The following is a 14,142-nucleotide window of genomic DNA, read 5'->3' as shown; positions in this document are numbered from 1 at the left end:
AGATTGTTTTTTTATTTGATCTGGTTATTTCCAGCTCAGCTCCTACAGTATAATACACTGTAACAAACAAGCGTCCCTGTTCAAGTGTAGCTGTGATCTTTAAGAAATTCTGACAACAGATACTCATCTTGAAAACAGGTCAAACAAGCCTCTGGCGGCCTCTGCTGGTCATATTGTTAAGTGTAAGTGCGGAAACACGAATACACAGACACAAATACTTCACTCCCACTCCGGTGAAGTAATTATGTCGCTGCCTCTACATGAGTGACAGCAATGGTGGGTGTTTTTGAGTTGTTCAGCTATACACACACAGCTACATACAGAAGTGTATCCCAACCCTGGTCCTCAGGGAACACGGCCCTGCATGTTTAGATGTTGCCCTGCATGTTTAGTCCAACACGCCTGATTCAGATGAACAGCTCGTAATCAGGCTTCTGCAGAGCTTGATGACGATTTGAATCAGGTGTGTTGGAGCAGGGCAACATATGTAGAGGGCAAATGAAAACAATGCTCAACAACATACTCAATGTTCCTCAGGAACAAATAATGGTCTTTACAGAGGCGTTGCATTGATGTTGAATGCAGCAATGTAATCCTTAAAGGAGAGCACACAGTCTGGAGTTTTTAGATGCTTTTTCACTTGATGGTTTTCCCATGATGTGATGACCGTCACTGTCTCCATTTTTCACTGGGGTCTCTTCTGTGGCAAAGGAAGCAAATAAACAATCATTTGTTTTAAAGCTGTAGTGTGTAACGTTTTCATGTAAACAAATCCATCGTCAGGTCACATTAAGACATTATCAAAGGAGTTCACGTGACGTTGATTAAGCCAATCAGCTCCACACGACTCCCTCTCTCTCTGCGTCCCTCAACAAAGCTGTGTTTTCTTTTTTTGAGTGATGCCTTTTTCAGCACAGCCAATGGAGGGAAGGCTGAGTAACAGTGACACTAACAGAGTGATGCTGTGCAAATTTAGCGCACGACAACTTTACATATGAAGCGCCACTTGAGCTGTACGAAACTTTATCTCTCGTGGAAACGTCTGCAGAGAAGAAACCGTCGTCAAGACCACAAGACGACGGTTTCTGCTCTGCAGACGCTTCCACAACAGAGAGTGCAACAGTGCTTTAGCTGATGGTGAAAAGCAATGCCCGTTACTTCTGTTTAAAATACGGCAACATATTGCACCTGGTGTGAACACAGCATGAGATGTAAGGAACCGTAGGTTAATGCATTAACTGGGGTTCTCTGAAATAGGGTTAGGGGAAACGTGAATGATAAATTAAGGTTAAGGACTTAACTCAAATTCCCTGAAACATGAGTGAGGGAGCGAGATGAAATAAATGTTAAAAGAGAACAGTTTGAATGTTGACCTAGAGTTGACCTACAAAAGTTGCACACTGGAGCTTTATCAGTTTCAAACAGTCAGCAGTCTCACCATTAGTTTCTTGATGACTCTCTTCCGCGCTCTCCTGCTTGACCTGTGTGTAAAAACAAACATCACCTCTTATCACATCAGTGATGACCATGACAGTTCCTGCGTTGTTTCATTTTGGGCATCGACCTGATGACGGCACTTACGTGTAAAACACTGCTTTTGTTTTCCTCGCTCTGCTTGAGTGCATTATACCTGCAAAGGGCAACAATCAGGAGAAAAAGTTCACACATGTGACAGCCGAGAAAGTTCAGCCGAGTCTAATTTCCTTTATCAACACAGTCAAGAGAAACTGCTGTATTTATTAGCCAGATAAGGGCCACTGCACAGTGCTGTTGATTCGTGCAAAGGAGATGAAGCTGCTTTTATCTCTGAGCAGTAAAAACTCTAAACCAGCTCCATCACAGATCTCCGTGAATTTACCACGTGACAATCTGCATATTCAATTAGCTGCTGAAAATGAGCACTTGCTTGGTTATAGTAATGCCTGCAGTAATACCTGCATACTTTTACACAAAAGTATTGTTTTTTGTACTGGAAAACTTCAACTTTGTTGTGATACCAAAGAGGAATTACAGCAGGAATCAAGACAACAAAGGTACTAAACTGTCAAGTCATGAAAAGTGCATGTACAGTGGCGACTGGTGAAAAATGGAAAACACTGTGAAACGTAGATCAATATTCTTTCACAATATTACACGGAGCTGGAATCTACCCACCGCTGCAGATATGGTTCTTGTAGGCAGGTTTGGGCTTCCTCTTCAGTCCATCTGGTGTCCATGTTGTGTTTACATCCTCTCCTACATCCACCCTGCCAGCAGCTCCAGATGCAATAGGCATCTTTGCCAACAGAATTTCAGAGATTTCAAAAAAAGAAAAAAAAAGAAAAACTCTGTCATTTGGAAGGTGCTCGATGAGATAACTTTGAGATAATCTTGCTCACGTCCTTTTCTTGACTGGCCATTTGCAGTGAGGGTAAGAAAAAAGTGGCCATGGAGTTTATGGGGATGTTTGTTGTGGTATCCGTGGCAACGGTGTCCCAAAAGAATGGAACAACAGTAAGGCCTCTCTGAATGTGATGAATCCAAAGACTAGCTACCGTACTGGCTTTAAACAGGGACTCAGTATTTGGAGTATTCAGTGACAGTAGCTGACAACTCGTCTGCACAGTCTCCCACTCTCTCTGACTGAATGAATAAATGTTTTCTTGGTGTATTTATTAATTCATCACTCATTGGGTTTAAGAGCTAACCTAGAGGTAGCTACAAGTCTTTTGCAATGGGAATAGTCTCTAAAATGTCAGATAAAGTGAAAACATCACTGCCGTAATGAGGAGTTTTTAGTTTTCCTTTTATCTGTGTGTGTTTACCAGATTGAGCAAAGAAGCTTTGGAGGAGCCAACACTTTTATTATTTTCACATCATGCAAACAAATAAGTTTTCAACAGTTTGTCACACCAACAGGACTGCGATTTGAAACAGCTGGATTTGAAACATTCATGTTTCCTGCAGGTTTACACGACCCAGGATCTGGCAACATGGATGGCCGTTCTTCTTAGGATTCCTCCTTCTCATCTCCATGTGTGATGATGTAGCACAGTGACTTGTAGTCAATGTTACCCGTCGGGTCAATGGGAGCGACAGAGAAGGCCTGATCCACCTGGAGGTTTAGTAAGTCCAGGTTATTATCTGAAGGAAATACTCTGAACATCCGGCTCTGTGACGATAGAAAACAACAAACCTCATCTGGTGTGAACTTATCAGCTTGGGTCATCAGCAGTCGCTTAAACCTGCATGAACAAAATATAACAGTATTAAAAGGAGAGATCAATAAGATGTTGCCATGGAAGCTTCTTAATAATAATAATAATAATAATAATAATAACAAACAAAGGTTCTTACTCATCCTTATTAACAAAGCCTGTCCCGTTTGGATCAAAAAGTTTGAAGGCAGCAAGTATGGTTTCTTCAGGATCAGTACCTGACAGAGAAAAAAATCTATTATAATCTAGAAATCTGTTATTTAACCCTTAGTGCACACGCGGCACGGACCTGTGCCACAGGTGCATCCATGGTAAACTACCATGGGAATAATACACAACTCCTTATATGGACATCCTGGGGGTGTGTGTTTAAAGGTCACATATTCAGGCTTTAAAAAATGTTTTTTTTTCCCATCTTCTGATGTGTTGTTGAGTCAGAGTTATGATTCATTTTATATCGCATTTTAAGTGGTGATATAAAGTAGCAACAATTCTGCAGAAGTCACAAAATAGTTACCGTTTTTCTTTTCTTTTTGTTCATAAATACGAGCCAAGTGAACCTTGAACTGTGACGTATTTCCATTGGTGAAAATAAAATGTTTTTTTCATCACATTGCCTATAGGTTGTCCTACATTCTTATAACCTCTGTATAAACTGTACGTTTAAACATAGTAATGGAAAAAAAGTGGCCGAAATGCTCTGTGTTCTAAGGGTTTAAGGTCATAGCTTCGAGAAGTGTTTTTCGGCAGAAATTGAATATACTCCCCACATGTGTCTGTATAAGTGTATAATGACAAGTTTGGTTGGGATGCAGTCATATTTCACGCTGAAAGGAGAACCTAATGGCACTTTTCCACTTTAAACAGTTTTAACACGACTCGTCTCGGCTGGTTTGTGTATCAGCTCATCATTGTCCAATACTCCATAGTTCCTTTCTAAATCTTCTTAACTGATCTACAGTTCGGCATTGTTCGGTTTGATTCCTGTGTCGGACGTCGCCCTAATGACTCTTCCATTGACGACACTCTCTGACCAATCAGTGGCCGGCAGTCTGTCGATGTCACATTTTAGTATCAGCTCACTGGAGCAGGTACTAAAAAAGTAACATGAACCAGGGGCTATTGCTTATGGAAAAGCAGCTGAGTCGAGACGTGTTAGAAATGTATAGTATAATGTATAATGGAAAAAGTTTCACATTTTAAAGCATTAGGCTTATATTTTAACAAAGAGTAACATCATCCTTTCTGGTATGTGAAGGTCACCTTTGTTACCTGGACAACCCTGTAGACCTTTAATAAAATCATTCATGTATTTAAACTCATGTGAAATGTTCTTACCATTGAGTTTCTCCCCAAAAAGACTCAGGAACACAGTGAAGTTGAGAGGACCTTTCCCCTCATTCAACATCTGCTCCAGTTCCTCGTCTTGGACATTAAGCTTCCCTGATACACACACACAATCCATTTGTAGATACAGTATATGTACAAAAACATATTTTAAAAAACATAAAATGAAAAGGTAAATAATAATAAATACCCAGCTGTGCGTAGGTCTCCTTCAAGTCTTGTTTTTTAATAACACCATCTCTGTCTTGGTCAATACAACCAAAAGCCTATCAGGTAAAAGCACAAAGTTTTTACAATTGTAATATTGAAACATAACCTGTAGATCACAAAATGAGGGTTTTTTTCTTCCCTTAATCCGATATTTAATTACTTTTTCCACTCTTTTCTGTTTTACTCTTGATCTTGACCCGTTGTACAAAGAACTGCTTATAGTCAAAGATAATTAGAGTCAATAAAATACTGACGCTTTTAACTCAATACTGTAATATTTTTACCATTTTCCAACAAAAAGTTGGCTGTTCGGTGCAACATGTAGAAACATGTAGAAACATGATTTAGAATGCGGATATACTTTTTGTTCATGCACGTCCTTTAAGAAGAAATTAAATTAACAAACAATTTCTCCTTTGTCTCACCTCCTTGAACTCTTGTATCTGGGACTGCTCAAACATGGAGAAAACATTGGAGCAGGACTTCTGTGCTCCCCTCTGTCTCTTATTAGAGGCCTTCTTACTTGCCTGAGTTGATGAACACATGTCATGTTTGTATAAAAGTGTATAAAACAACCGTCTTCACCGCTGCAAAGTTATGACTAAATCTACAACAACAATTACATTATCTGGCTTTCCTTTCAAAAATTTCAAATTTCAAATATTGAAAGACTGGAAAAGACTTACCATGTCTGACTGATGTTGACACAGACTCCCAGCAGAGGTGTGATGCTGGGGTGGGTTTTATGTATATCCCATCTTATCTTCTACCATCCCATTATAGCCTGTGGTGGGCAGCACAGTCCCTTACATGGCCACAGCTGCTCTGCTCTGTGCGAGTGTCAGTAAAGGGACCTGATAAGAGGTGAAGCAGCCAGGATTCCTCTGGAAACAAAAATAGAGATACGAGTAGCCAACACTGAGCAAGGAGACAGGGGGAAAGTGACCTCTGTTTGAAATTCAATGTATATAAAGTTTAATTAGACATCTTAGGTCTGCAAATAAAAAATAAAAAAAATACTCTCAACAAATGGAGATATGATAAACTCAGGAGTCTCAACATGTGGAGTAGCTCATATTTTGTAACTATTTTTTTGTATAATATGTAGTTTCTGGTGTTTCTATAATTTATTCAATTTCTCTTTTCAAAAAAGAAAAAAGCTCACAGTAGAAAAGTCACAGGTGTAAATAATCAAAATATTAAAGGCTGAGTTCATTTAGCATTTTCAGTTTCAAGGCACATGCTGGTTCACCGTCACACTGTCCTGACATGTATGGACTGAACAGAACCTAGGTTGACGTGATCAGTAACATTATGTACTGTTCCTGCTGAAAAATGTCAAAATATCTGCTGTACAAAGGGGTTAAATAATATAAATAACTGTACTGGGTGCAATTACACTATTAGTTTATGGTTAATCTAGTGACACTATAGCAATAACTGTTGTATATACAGGAAAGTAAATTATATTCATGCTTGGAAGATGTTACTTCATATGTATAACATCAATGGACACTGTTCACTGGGCTTTAAGGATTTGTGTAACGCAGTAAAAGATTTGCTAATCCATTTTAACTTTATTATATTTGGAAAAAACATAAAAACAATAACATTGAAGTTCAGTTATTTAGATACTTTTTTTTTTTTACAGTTAGTTTATAGTATTCATCATATATTTTATCATGGACATCATGAAAAAAAACCAACAAGCTAACACACACACACACACATAATATTAAAATGTATAATACCAAAAGTAATATGTCATCCTTCACAAGCAGAACTTACTACACAATAGAGCAATGAATATATTAGATACTATCCATATAGTTTACAAGAGCATTTACAAAAATGAAATGTATCAACCAGTCCTCACTGGTACTATAATACACTATTATCAATATTACATTTGCTATTTATGAGCTGGACCAGTCCAAACTCAAATACTATCAAGAGACAGTGACACACACACACACACACACACAAGAAGCCAGCAAAAGTTTTGGGTCCAACAGTAAACAAGTTCTTAACGTTCAATAACACAGACATTGCCATCAGTTGGTCCAGTACTATACAGTGGTCTATGATACAAACAGTTGACTGCTTTCTTGTCAATTCATCCTCCAACCATGAGTATCCAGCACATCTCTCTGAGCCTGAAAGAGGCCAGAGCGTCATGTCTGTGGATGACATGTCACCAGTGATGCCAGATCAGGGTTCGGGTCTACCTCACCACTGTCCTGCAGGGAAGTAGCTCAGTTCACTGCTCACTTCATGCATGAAGCCATCTTACAGGCCACTGCTGAGATAAGGGCTGCCCCCCGTCCGCTCCCTTCCTCTGACTGGATGAAGGTGATCTCACAGTGAGGCGTGAGGTCCCAGACGATTTTGTGGAACCTGTCACTGAAACTAAGAAAGAGAAACAATATAATGAATCCGTCACGCCTCCTGTATTTCACTTTCATCCTCATTATTTCATCATACAAAACAGGATTTGGGGAGTTAGGCCAGTGAAAAGTGTTAAATCATCATATGAGAAGCATCTTTTCTTTGCTTCTCTGCTTTGTAGTTTCTTATTTAGAAAACTGATGTGAGAAACAGCATTCCTCACCAGGGGTGCAGCTTGTAGACAGATCCATCTACCCCCACCGTGATCTTCAGGGCTTCCAGACTGCGCCGCGCCCGCATTCTATTGATCACACCAGCGAGCCCTGCACCGCACATGTGAGCGGCGCGTGTGGAAACACTCTCACAGACCAGACGCACAATATCACAGTCCATCTCTGATGGCAAAACACCCAGTGAGGACAGGATGTTGTAGATCTGCTTTCTGTCACCAGTGTCACTAAAAAAAGAGCAAAAGGCAAAACTTAGAGAAGTAGCTTGTAAAAAAAAAAAAAATATCCCACTGTTTCAAAGGCTCAATATTGTAGTTATCAAGTCTATTCAAGTAATGTGAGGTGAAAATGCTTCTTAACTTCCCCTATTAATATTTATGTAAACATTTTTGAATGTCATCAGCATAAACTGATGCGTCCCAAAAGATGCTTTGTAGTGCTTTTCCCCTCCGTTTATGCAAATGCAATGACTGTCTATATGAATAATATTTTATTTATTTGATAGGCAACTTTCACTTTGTATGTAGCCGTTTTACAATAAGCTGTTGGAAAAATAGAGCCACTGACGCTCACCTCTCCACCTGTGAGACGTAACGTGTCTCAAAGCTGCCACGCGTCTTCAGCAGCTCTGATGCTTCACCATTAAACAGCAGGTCTTCGTTCACCAGCTTCAGCAGAACAAGTCTGACCAGCTCCCCCATGTACTTCCCACTGATCAGCTTCTCGTACCTGCAGCAGGCCACACCAACGAAGAGAGGTCACTTCAAAATCATAGGAATACTGAGGGTAAATGAGCCCAAAAGAGGATGTTGAAATGGGGGAACAAAGAGGAAGTGAATCGTGCACTGCATGAGCAAACAAATTTCATTCTCAAACAGCCATCTTCCTTTGCACAGACAGGGGTGAGGGGGTGAGGATGACAACGTCAATGCTGAGGCTGGCCTCAGCATTTCTCAGTGTGAAAGGGCCGCCGGTGCAAAAGGCAAACAACCATTAGGCCGACAGGCACCATGACAAGCAGTCGAGAGAGAGATCATTAATCTGACACATCCACCTGCTGGTTAGCCAATGACGTACGTGGGCCCTGGCCGTTTACAAACATCCTCACAAAAACAGCTGGTAGCTCAGGACTTTCCTAGTAACCTCAGATAGGGGTCTGGTGAGTATTGCCACAAAAGCAAGATTAATCTAGAACAACAGTCAGAGGATAAGTGGTGGGATGGGTTCAGGCTGAGTGAAAGGGGATGTGTTTGGCATGTTTTTAATTACTACACACCCCCCTTTTAAGTTTCACAAACAGATAAATAATAAACGTCACATGCGCATATACAGCAGAGCAAGCTGAACGACATGCAAAGTAAATTGGATGACATGTGCATGTGAAGGAAATGTTTCACTCACAGCTGGTGTCCAGGGTTAATCGAGGTCTCGTCCACCACCCTGTCATACTCCAGCCTGAAGTCCTCCAGCTCCCCGTTGTCCCCGAAAGCTCCCCACTCTGTGTTCACACACATGTGCCCCTCCTCCCCTTCTACCAACTCGACAGTCCTCATCTCCTCCATGAAGCAGGCGTTACAGCCAGTCCCTGGATTAAAAGAAAAGCAACAGACGTTAGACCTGCAATATCACAGCAAGTGTGTGTGTGAACATGAGGGTTATAAGAGCAACACTTCTTACCAACAATCATTCCAACTTCACAGCTGCGATCTTCATAATAGCAGGAGATCATGGTGGCTACTGTGTCATTCACCATGGCAACTACATCCATCTCAAAGTCCTGAATGATATAGTGAGGATAACAATGTAACTACAACCATCTACGTACAGGTGGTAAACATCTTCACTGGCTTGTTTACTTTTTTTAAAGGATAGACTGTGATTAAATGTAACTCACTCCACGTCTCTTGATTGCATCTCTGAGTAAACCCACAATGTTGTTCCCTTCTGCCCCAGAGGCTTTGAACCCTTTGGTCCAGTTGATGAGAATTCCCTGTGGAAAGAAAGAGACAAAGCTCAGATGTGAAAGTTTGATAATAACTACAGACCATGAGTTAAATGCATTCTATTTTTTGGGGGGTGTTGGTGGAGGTCACCGTTACACATTTTACTTTTGACTTCCTACCTTGTCAATGTCCTCATGTCGTACTGGAAAGGAGAAGGTGAAACCCAGAGGAAGCTTCTTGTGCTTGATGTGGTGCTTGTCCAAGAAGTCTGACATACATTCTGCAACGTAGTCAAACAGCTACAAAAAAAGAGATCCTCAGCATTTATAAAACAAAGACCTGACGACAGATGTCATAAACCTTTATCAGCTATACAAGTGGAAAACTGGATTCTGCATTTACTGACCATTTCAGCGGTCCCCGTCATGGCATCTTCAGGAATGGAGTACATCTGGTTCTTGGTCTCCACCCTCCATTTGCTCTCCTCATCCTCACCCACAATGACCAACATGACACGGATGTTTGTTCCTCCCAGGTCCAGAGCCAGGAAATCACCAACCTCTGTCAAAACACACATACATGGCATTTGAATACATGTACTGCATTATGTGATCCAATATTCTGAATCCTGAACATTTGATTCTTGAGGACAAAAAGGGTCATTTTAGGATGAAAAATGAGTTTCTACCTGAGCCCTCGGGGGTCGAGCACACATAAGTTGGAAGCATTTTGACACTGGCCTCCTCATGTGTCTCTACACGCAGTCCTCTTTCAATTTCCTGCTGCATCCGCTTCATGATTTCTTTGAGCTCTTCCTTCTTCAGTTGGAACTCTGACAGAATCTGATTGACCTGTAATGAGTGGAGAGAGGAGCAGGTCAGCAGCTGCACACACAAAAACACACACTTTCCCTTTGGTTCTATGACTGGACACAAGATTTGTGATATCAGCGTATATCATAGAAATCTCAAACTGAAGACAGAAAACAAAATCTTACCATTAAGATTTTATCAAACACAGATCTGTAGCTATAAGGCTTCTTCACCATCTGGTCAACATGAGAGGTGACACACAGCATCTTTACAGGTTTAACTAAATGAGCTTCTGTGTGTGTTTCTAGGTGTGTTGTGAGTGTGAGTCCACCCGTGTGTGCAGAGCAGAGTCAGTGAAGTGTGAGTGACTCTGAATGAGAACCTCAGCTGTTTATATGCTCAGGTGAAGTGGGCTGGATGCATCAGCCACGACATATGCCCACCCCTTCCTAACATCACCCCATCTGGACGCACACATGCAGGTGCACAACCTCTGTACAGAGTTTAAAAACCCTATTTTACAGTGTATCACTGATTAGATGATGATTTCATCATATATACAGAACATATATATATTTTTTTAAAATAATTGTTTAAATATATGCTTTCCACCTTTGATTTTGTTTACATTGGACAAGATACTCTACATACATTAAGCATTAAAAAATACATAACACATTTTATCTCATAATACATCAAAGTTATACTTTCCCCAAGAAGTCCTGGTGTGAGACAAATGTAAAACTAAAACAGTTAACATACACAGGAAAAAGACCCTCAGCACAAACTCAAACATGTAACTCAATCTCTCTCTCACACACACACACCATCCTAACCATACATCATGTCTTCACCTTGAAATTTACTCATGTAATCATTTACATGATTGATATTTGTAGATAAGTCCCCATATGACTGTGTAAACTCATGTTTTATGGCCCCTACAACAAAGTAATACCTGAAACACACACAAACAAGCAGACACACACACACACACACAAGCATGTAACATGTATATACACAATGAATGACTATGCAAAATTGTTAATCGATTCATTATTTTGAAAAAAGTGAATAGATGGATAGTGATAGAATTTATATTATAAGTAATCATACATTATTCAAATCTAATTCTGAACTTGTGACTTAGGTTTTTAACATGTTGGCTTATGTAGTTTTGTCTGTATTTCTTTTCATTGCTGTTACCTTAGGTTTGAAAACCTTTCAAAAGACATTTTTCTAGTTAAATTAAAGTAAATAAGGAAAAAGACGATCTAACAATAAAGGTTGTGATCGAGGCTGTCAGTGTCAAAAATGAAATGCTGATCACTGTTCATGAACAGTTTTAACTTTTAACTTTGCAAAAACCATCACCTAAATGATTTGGTGAATCATTTTTTGCCTTCATGTGGCGATGACCTAGAAAACATTTTACAGCCCAGCAACATGACAAAATAAAATAGAAATAAAAAGATACATTTTGATGTGAAACTTGTGTTCTTGAGCCATCATCTTTTTTTAGAAACCTTGCTCAATTCAGGTACTTCAAAAGGCAGGGTTAAATATATATTTGTTCAACAAAAAGGTCTAAAATTAGCAACAGTGAGGGATGAATGACCTCTAAAACTAACAATAGTATGCTGCAGGTCAGGGCCTTCTGTGCTTATCAGCAGAAGTTTAAGTTTAATTGACCAGAGGTCAGAGCTTTTCTTAGCTCTGACATCTGGGCTGTGAGGCAACAGTGACCCTCTGCCCCAGTGTCCTGACTGGGAGTTTTGTAAGTAAACATAAATGGTGACACTGACCCAAAGACATATAGTCACATACTAATTAAGGTACACCTTTAATTCACAAAAACAGTCCCCTAATATACAGCATGTGGTGTTGGAATATGTCCAAGATGTTTTACCTATAATTTATGTAATATACAATTATATTTAAATATAATGTGATCTATATAATGATTAACACAGGTCATACAGTGGTGCATGTGGCTAGCATTGTTGGCACACAGCAAGGAGGTTTACTGGTTCATGTCCCGGTCCGAACCGTTCTCTGCTATCCATGTGTGCGCGTGGGTTTTCTCCAGGAACTCTGTCCCTCATGTCCATAAAACATCCAGGAGGTTAATCGAACACTCTAAACTACCCATTTTGTGCAAGCGTTCGTCTCTATATGTTGGCCCTACGATAGACAGGACTAGCGACCTCTCCGTGGTTTTCCCCATCTTTCGCCCTATGTCAAGGATAAAGCAGTAGTAGAGCTCAAAGAAATAAAGAATTTTAAAAAAGGTACATGTGCACATAAGTTGCACTCAAAACACACTCACTTTGTTGTGTTCATTTGCAGGTAAGAGTTGAAAGTGTGCCAAGTGCTTGTCAATTGCAGATTATCTGCTTAATATAACCAACTGGGTTGTTTGCACAAGGAGCTGCCTGATGCGCTTCCATTCAGCCAGCTGTCTTTTGCGCTGTAAATGACTATGTCAACACATTACTCGATTACAGGGAAAAGGAAATGCAAAGATCTGTGGAACATTACCTCATACTATACATCAAGGAATTTGTGTCACAACTCTTCCTTGCTCCACGTGAGTTGATTCATTTACGTTTGCATAGAGGAAAGTTGTCGGTGGAGGCTTGTTACACATAGCTTCTGTACCTTTACTTATCCCCCTTTGAAATGAAGGCAGCTCTTTTTAGAGGGCCGTTGAACAATAAATTACTATAACATTATGTAGCCATGGGCCTCAACACAGTCACACAGATCACCACCGACTTAAACCCAATAACCTGTATAGTTGATCAGATACATTGATGAGCAATTACAGTACAGTTTTGATATATATATATATATATATATAGATTACTTCACTAGCTTTACCCAACAGTGGCTCATTTGTTTGGAAGATACTATTATAATAATTTCACAGATAGATACCTTTTCCATCATATCACAACGAAGATTCCTCAGTGTCCTGCCAAACATCAGGGCTTTGCGGTGAAAGTTCACTCCTTTTTATAAGAGTTGTAAAATTTTCTGCTTCGAGGACAGTGTTTCCCCTGCATGAATTGTAAAGAATGTTACACGTAAATGGGAAACTGTCCAAACATTATAAACAGGTTATATGTAACAGAAAAGGCCTTTCAGATGTTTTTTCAAGGTTTAAGTAAATCCTGTGCATTTGTCTTCATTCTTGCAGTTAAATGGTCCAGTTAATATCCACATGTGCCATCATCCAATGTCCGTGAAATGAGCTGGTAGTTTTAAAATCCCATTCAAATCTTCGTTTCATTAATAAAACATAACATTTCATGGCATCAAAAATTGAGAAAAACATTATGACTAAGTTCCAGTTCGAAACTGGCAGCTACTTGTTATCATCATGGGTTCAACTTCAGCAACTGACGCTATACCAGAGAAAAGAAAGAAAAGAATCCCCCGGTATAGTAGGGAGACAGATGCACCCGGGGCTTTGCCGTTTCCATGTTGAAGTGGTTTCAATGTGTTGCCTTGGCGATGCATTACAGACACACTTCTGCCATGGAAAACACTTACCACTGACTGAGTTAAGTGGCCGGGAACATTGTTAAATGGAGCAAGATTACGAAGAAAACATCAGTAAAAGCAGTAGCTAGTAGTGGATGACATGGTCAACATGGTGTTTTCATATACTGTATATATTATAGTCATGTTGACCTCTATATGGACCTCCACACATTGTTGTTCATTTAGTTCAAGTTGCATTTTAGGAGATCCGGTGAATATAAAAGTTAATGTTGACATCTACGATTATGCAGCACCTGTATAATCCCAGTGTCAAGGGTGCCAAGTCTACACCAACATGTTAATAAAATTTGTTTTTAAAGAATACCATATCTTTAAGTTCAAAGAACTAACTTGTCAATACAAAACACAGAAAAAAAAAATACAAGTCAACCATCAAGTTAAGAAAAACTCGATAAAAAGATGGCAATAAAAACAGGTTTCAATGTCAATCATTACAGGCTGAAAG

The 14,142-nt window shown here is 39.7% G+C and overlaps 2 protein-coding genes and 1 long non-coding RNA gene across 4 annotated transcripts; all 3 read right to left on the bottom strand.

Annotated features, from left to right (window-relative positions):
• Positions 1-517: 517 nt before the first annotated feature.
• On the bottom strand, positions 518-1,662 carry LOC131464655 (uncharacterized). Its single transcript, XR_009241193.1, has 3 exons — positions 1,582-1,662; positions 1,439-1,481; positions 518-700 (listed from the first exon to the last, which is right to left on the bottom strand). It is a non-coding gene; the product is annotated as an uncharacterized LOC131464655 (long non-coding RNA).
• A 1,160-nt stretch (positions 1,663-2,822) lies between these two features.
• myl7 (myosin, light chain 7, regulatory) lies at positions 2,823-5,548 on the bottom strand. The gene is made up of 7 exons (XM_058637162.1): positions 5,441-5,548; positions 5,180-5,281; positions 4,735-4,810; positions 4,536-4,640; positions 3,337-3,415; positions 3,176-3,224; positions 2,823-3,094 (listed from the first exon to the last, which is right to left on the bottom strand). The coding sequence occupies exons 1-7, from the start codon at positions 5,441-5,443 to the stop codon at positions 2,990-2,992; spliced, it is 519 nt and encodes a 172-aa protein (XP_058493145.1). The 5' UTR covers positions 5,444-5,548; the 3' UTR covers positions 2,823-2,989.
• A 763-nt stretch (positions 5,549-6,311) lies between these two features.
• Positions 6,312-13,232, bottom strand: gck (glucokinase (hexokinase 4)). 2 transcript variants are annotated; one of them, XM_058637161.1, is made up of 10 exons: positions 13,068-13,232; positions 10,004-10,166; positions 9,722-9,876; positions 9,495-9,614; positions 9,267-9,362; positions 9,050-9,149; positions 8,774-8,957; positions 7,946-8,101; positions 7,366-7,599; positions 6,312-7,163 (listed from the first exon to the last, which is right to left on the bottom strand). In XM_058637161.1, exons 1-10 carry the CDS (start codon positions 13,113-13,115, stop codon positions 7,022-7,024), a joined length of 1,398 nt encoding a protein of 465 aa, XP_058493144.1. In that variant the 5' UTR covers positions 13,116-13,232; the 3' UTR covers positions 6,312-7,021. The 2 variants fall into 2 exon arrangements, with proteins under 2 accessions (XP_058493144.1, XP_058493143.1); XM_058637160.1 differs by lacking the exon at positions 13,068-13,232 and adding an exon at positions 10,313-10,502.
• Between the last annotated feature and the right edge of the window lie 910 nt (positions 13,233-14,142).

This window comes from Solea solea, chromosome 8 (genome assembly GCF_958295425.1).
Source record: "Solea solea chromosome 8, fSolSol10.1, whole genome shotgun sequence".
Lineage (NCBI taxonomy): Eukaryota > Metazoa > Chordata > Actinopteri > Pleuronectiformes > Soleidae > Solea > Solea solea.
This window is presented reverse-complemented; position numbering and strand designations above follow the sequence as displayed.

Bases quoted from the DNA above. Each gene is read 5' to 3' on its own strand.
- myl7 (XM_058637162.1), bottom strand. The intron at 4,641-4,734 runs GTATTTATTATT...TGTGTGTATCAG, and splicing joins GGAGACCTACGCACAGCTGG to GGAAGCTTAATGTCCAAGAC. The intron at 3,416-4,535 runs GTAAGAACATTT...TTTCTCTGTCAG, and splicing joins TTTTGGGGAGAAACTCAATG to GTACTGATCCTGAAGAAACC.
- gck (XM_058637160.1), bottom strand. From the start codon at position 10,393: ATGCTGTGTGTCACCTCTCATGTTGACCAGATGGTGAAGAAGCCTTAT. The intron at 9,615-9,721 runs GTCAGTAAATGC...CTTTTTTTGTAG, and splicing joins TGACGGGGACCGCTGAAATG to CTGTTTGACTACGTTGCAGA. The intron at 8,958-9,049 runs GTAAGAAGTGTT...CTTTTAATCCAG, and splicing joins TGAAGTTGGAATGATTGTTG to GGACTGGCTGTAACGCCTGC.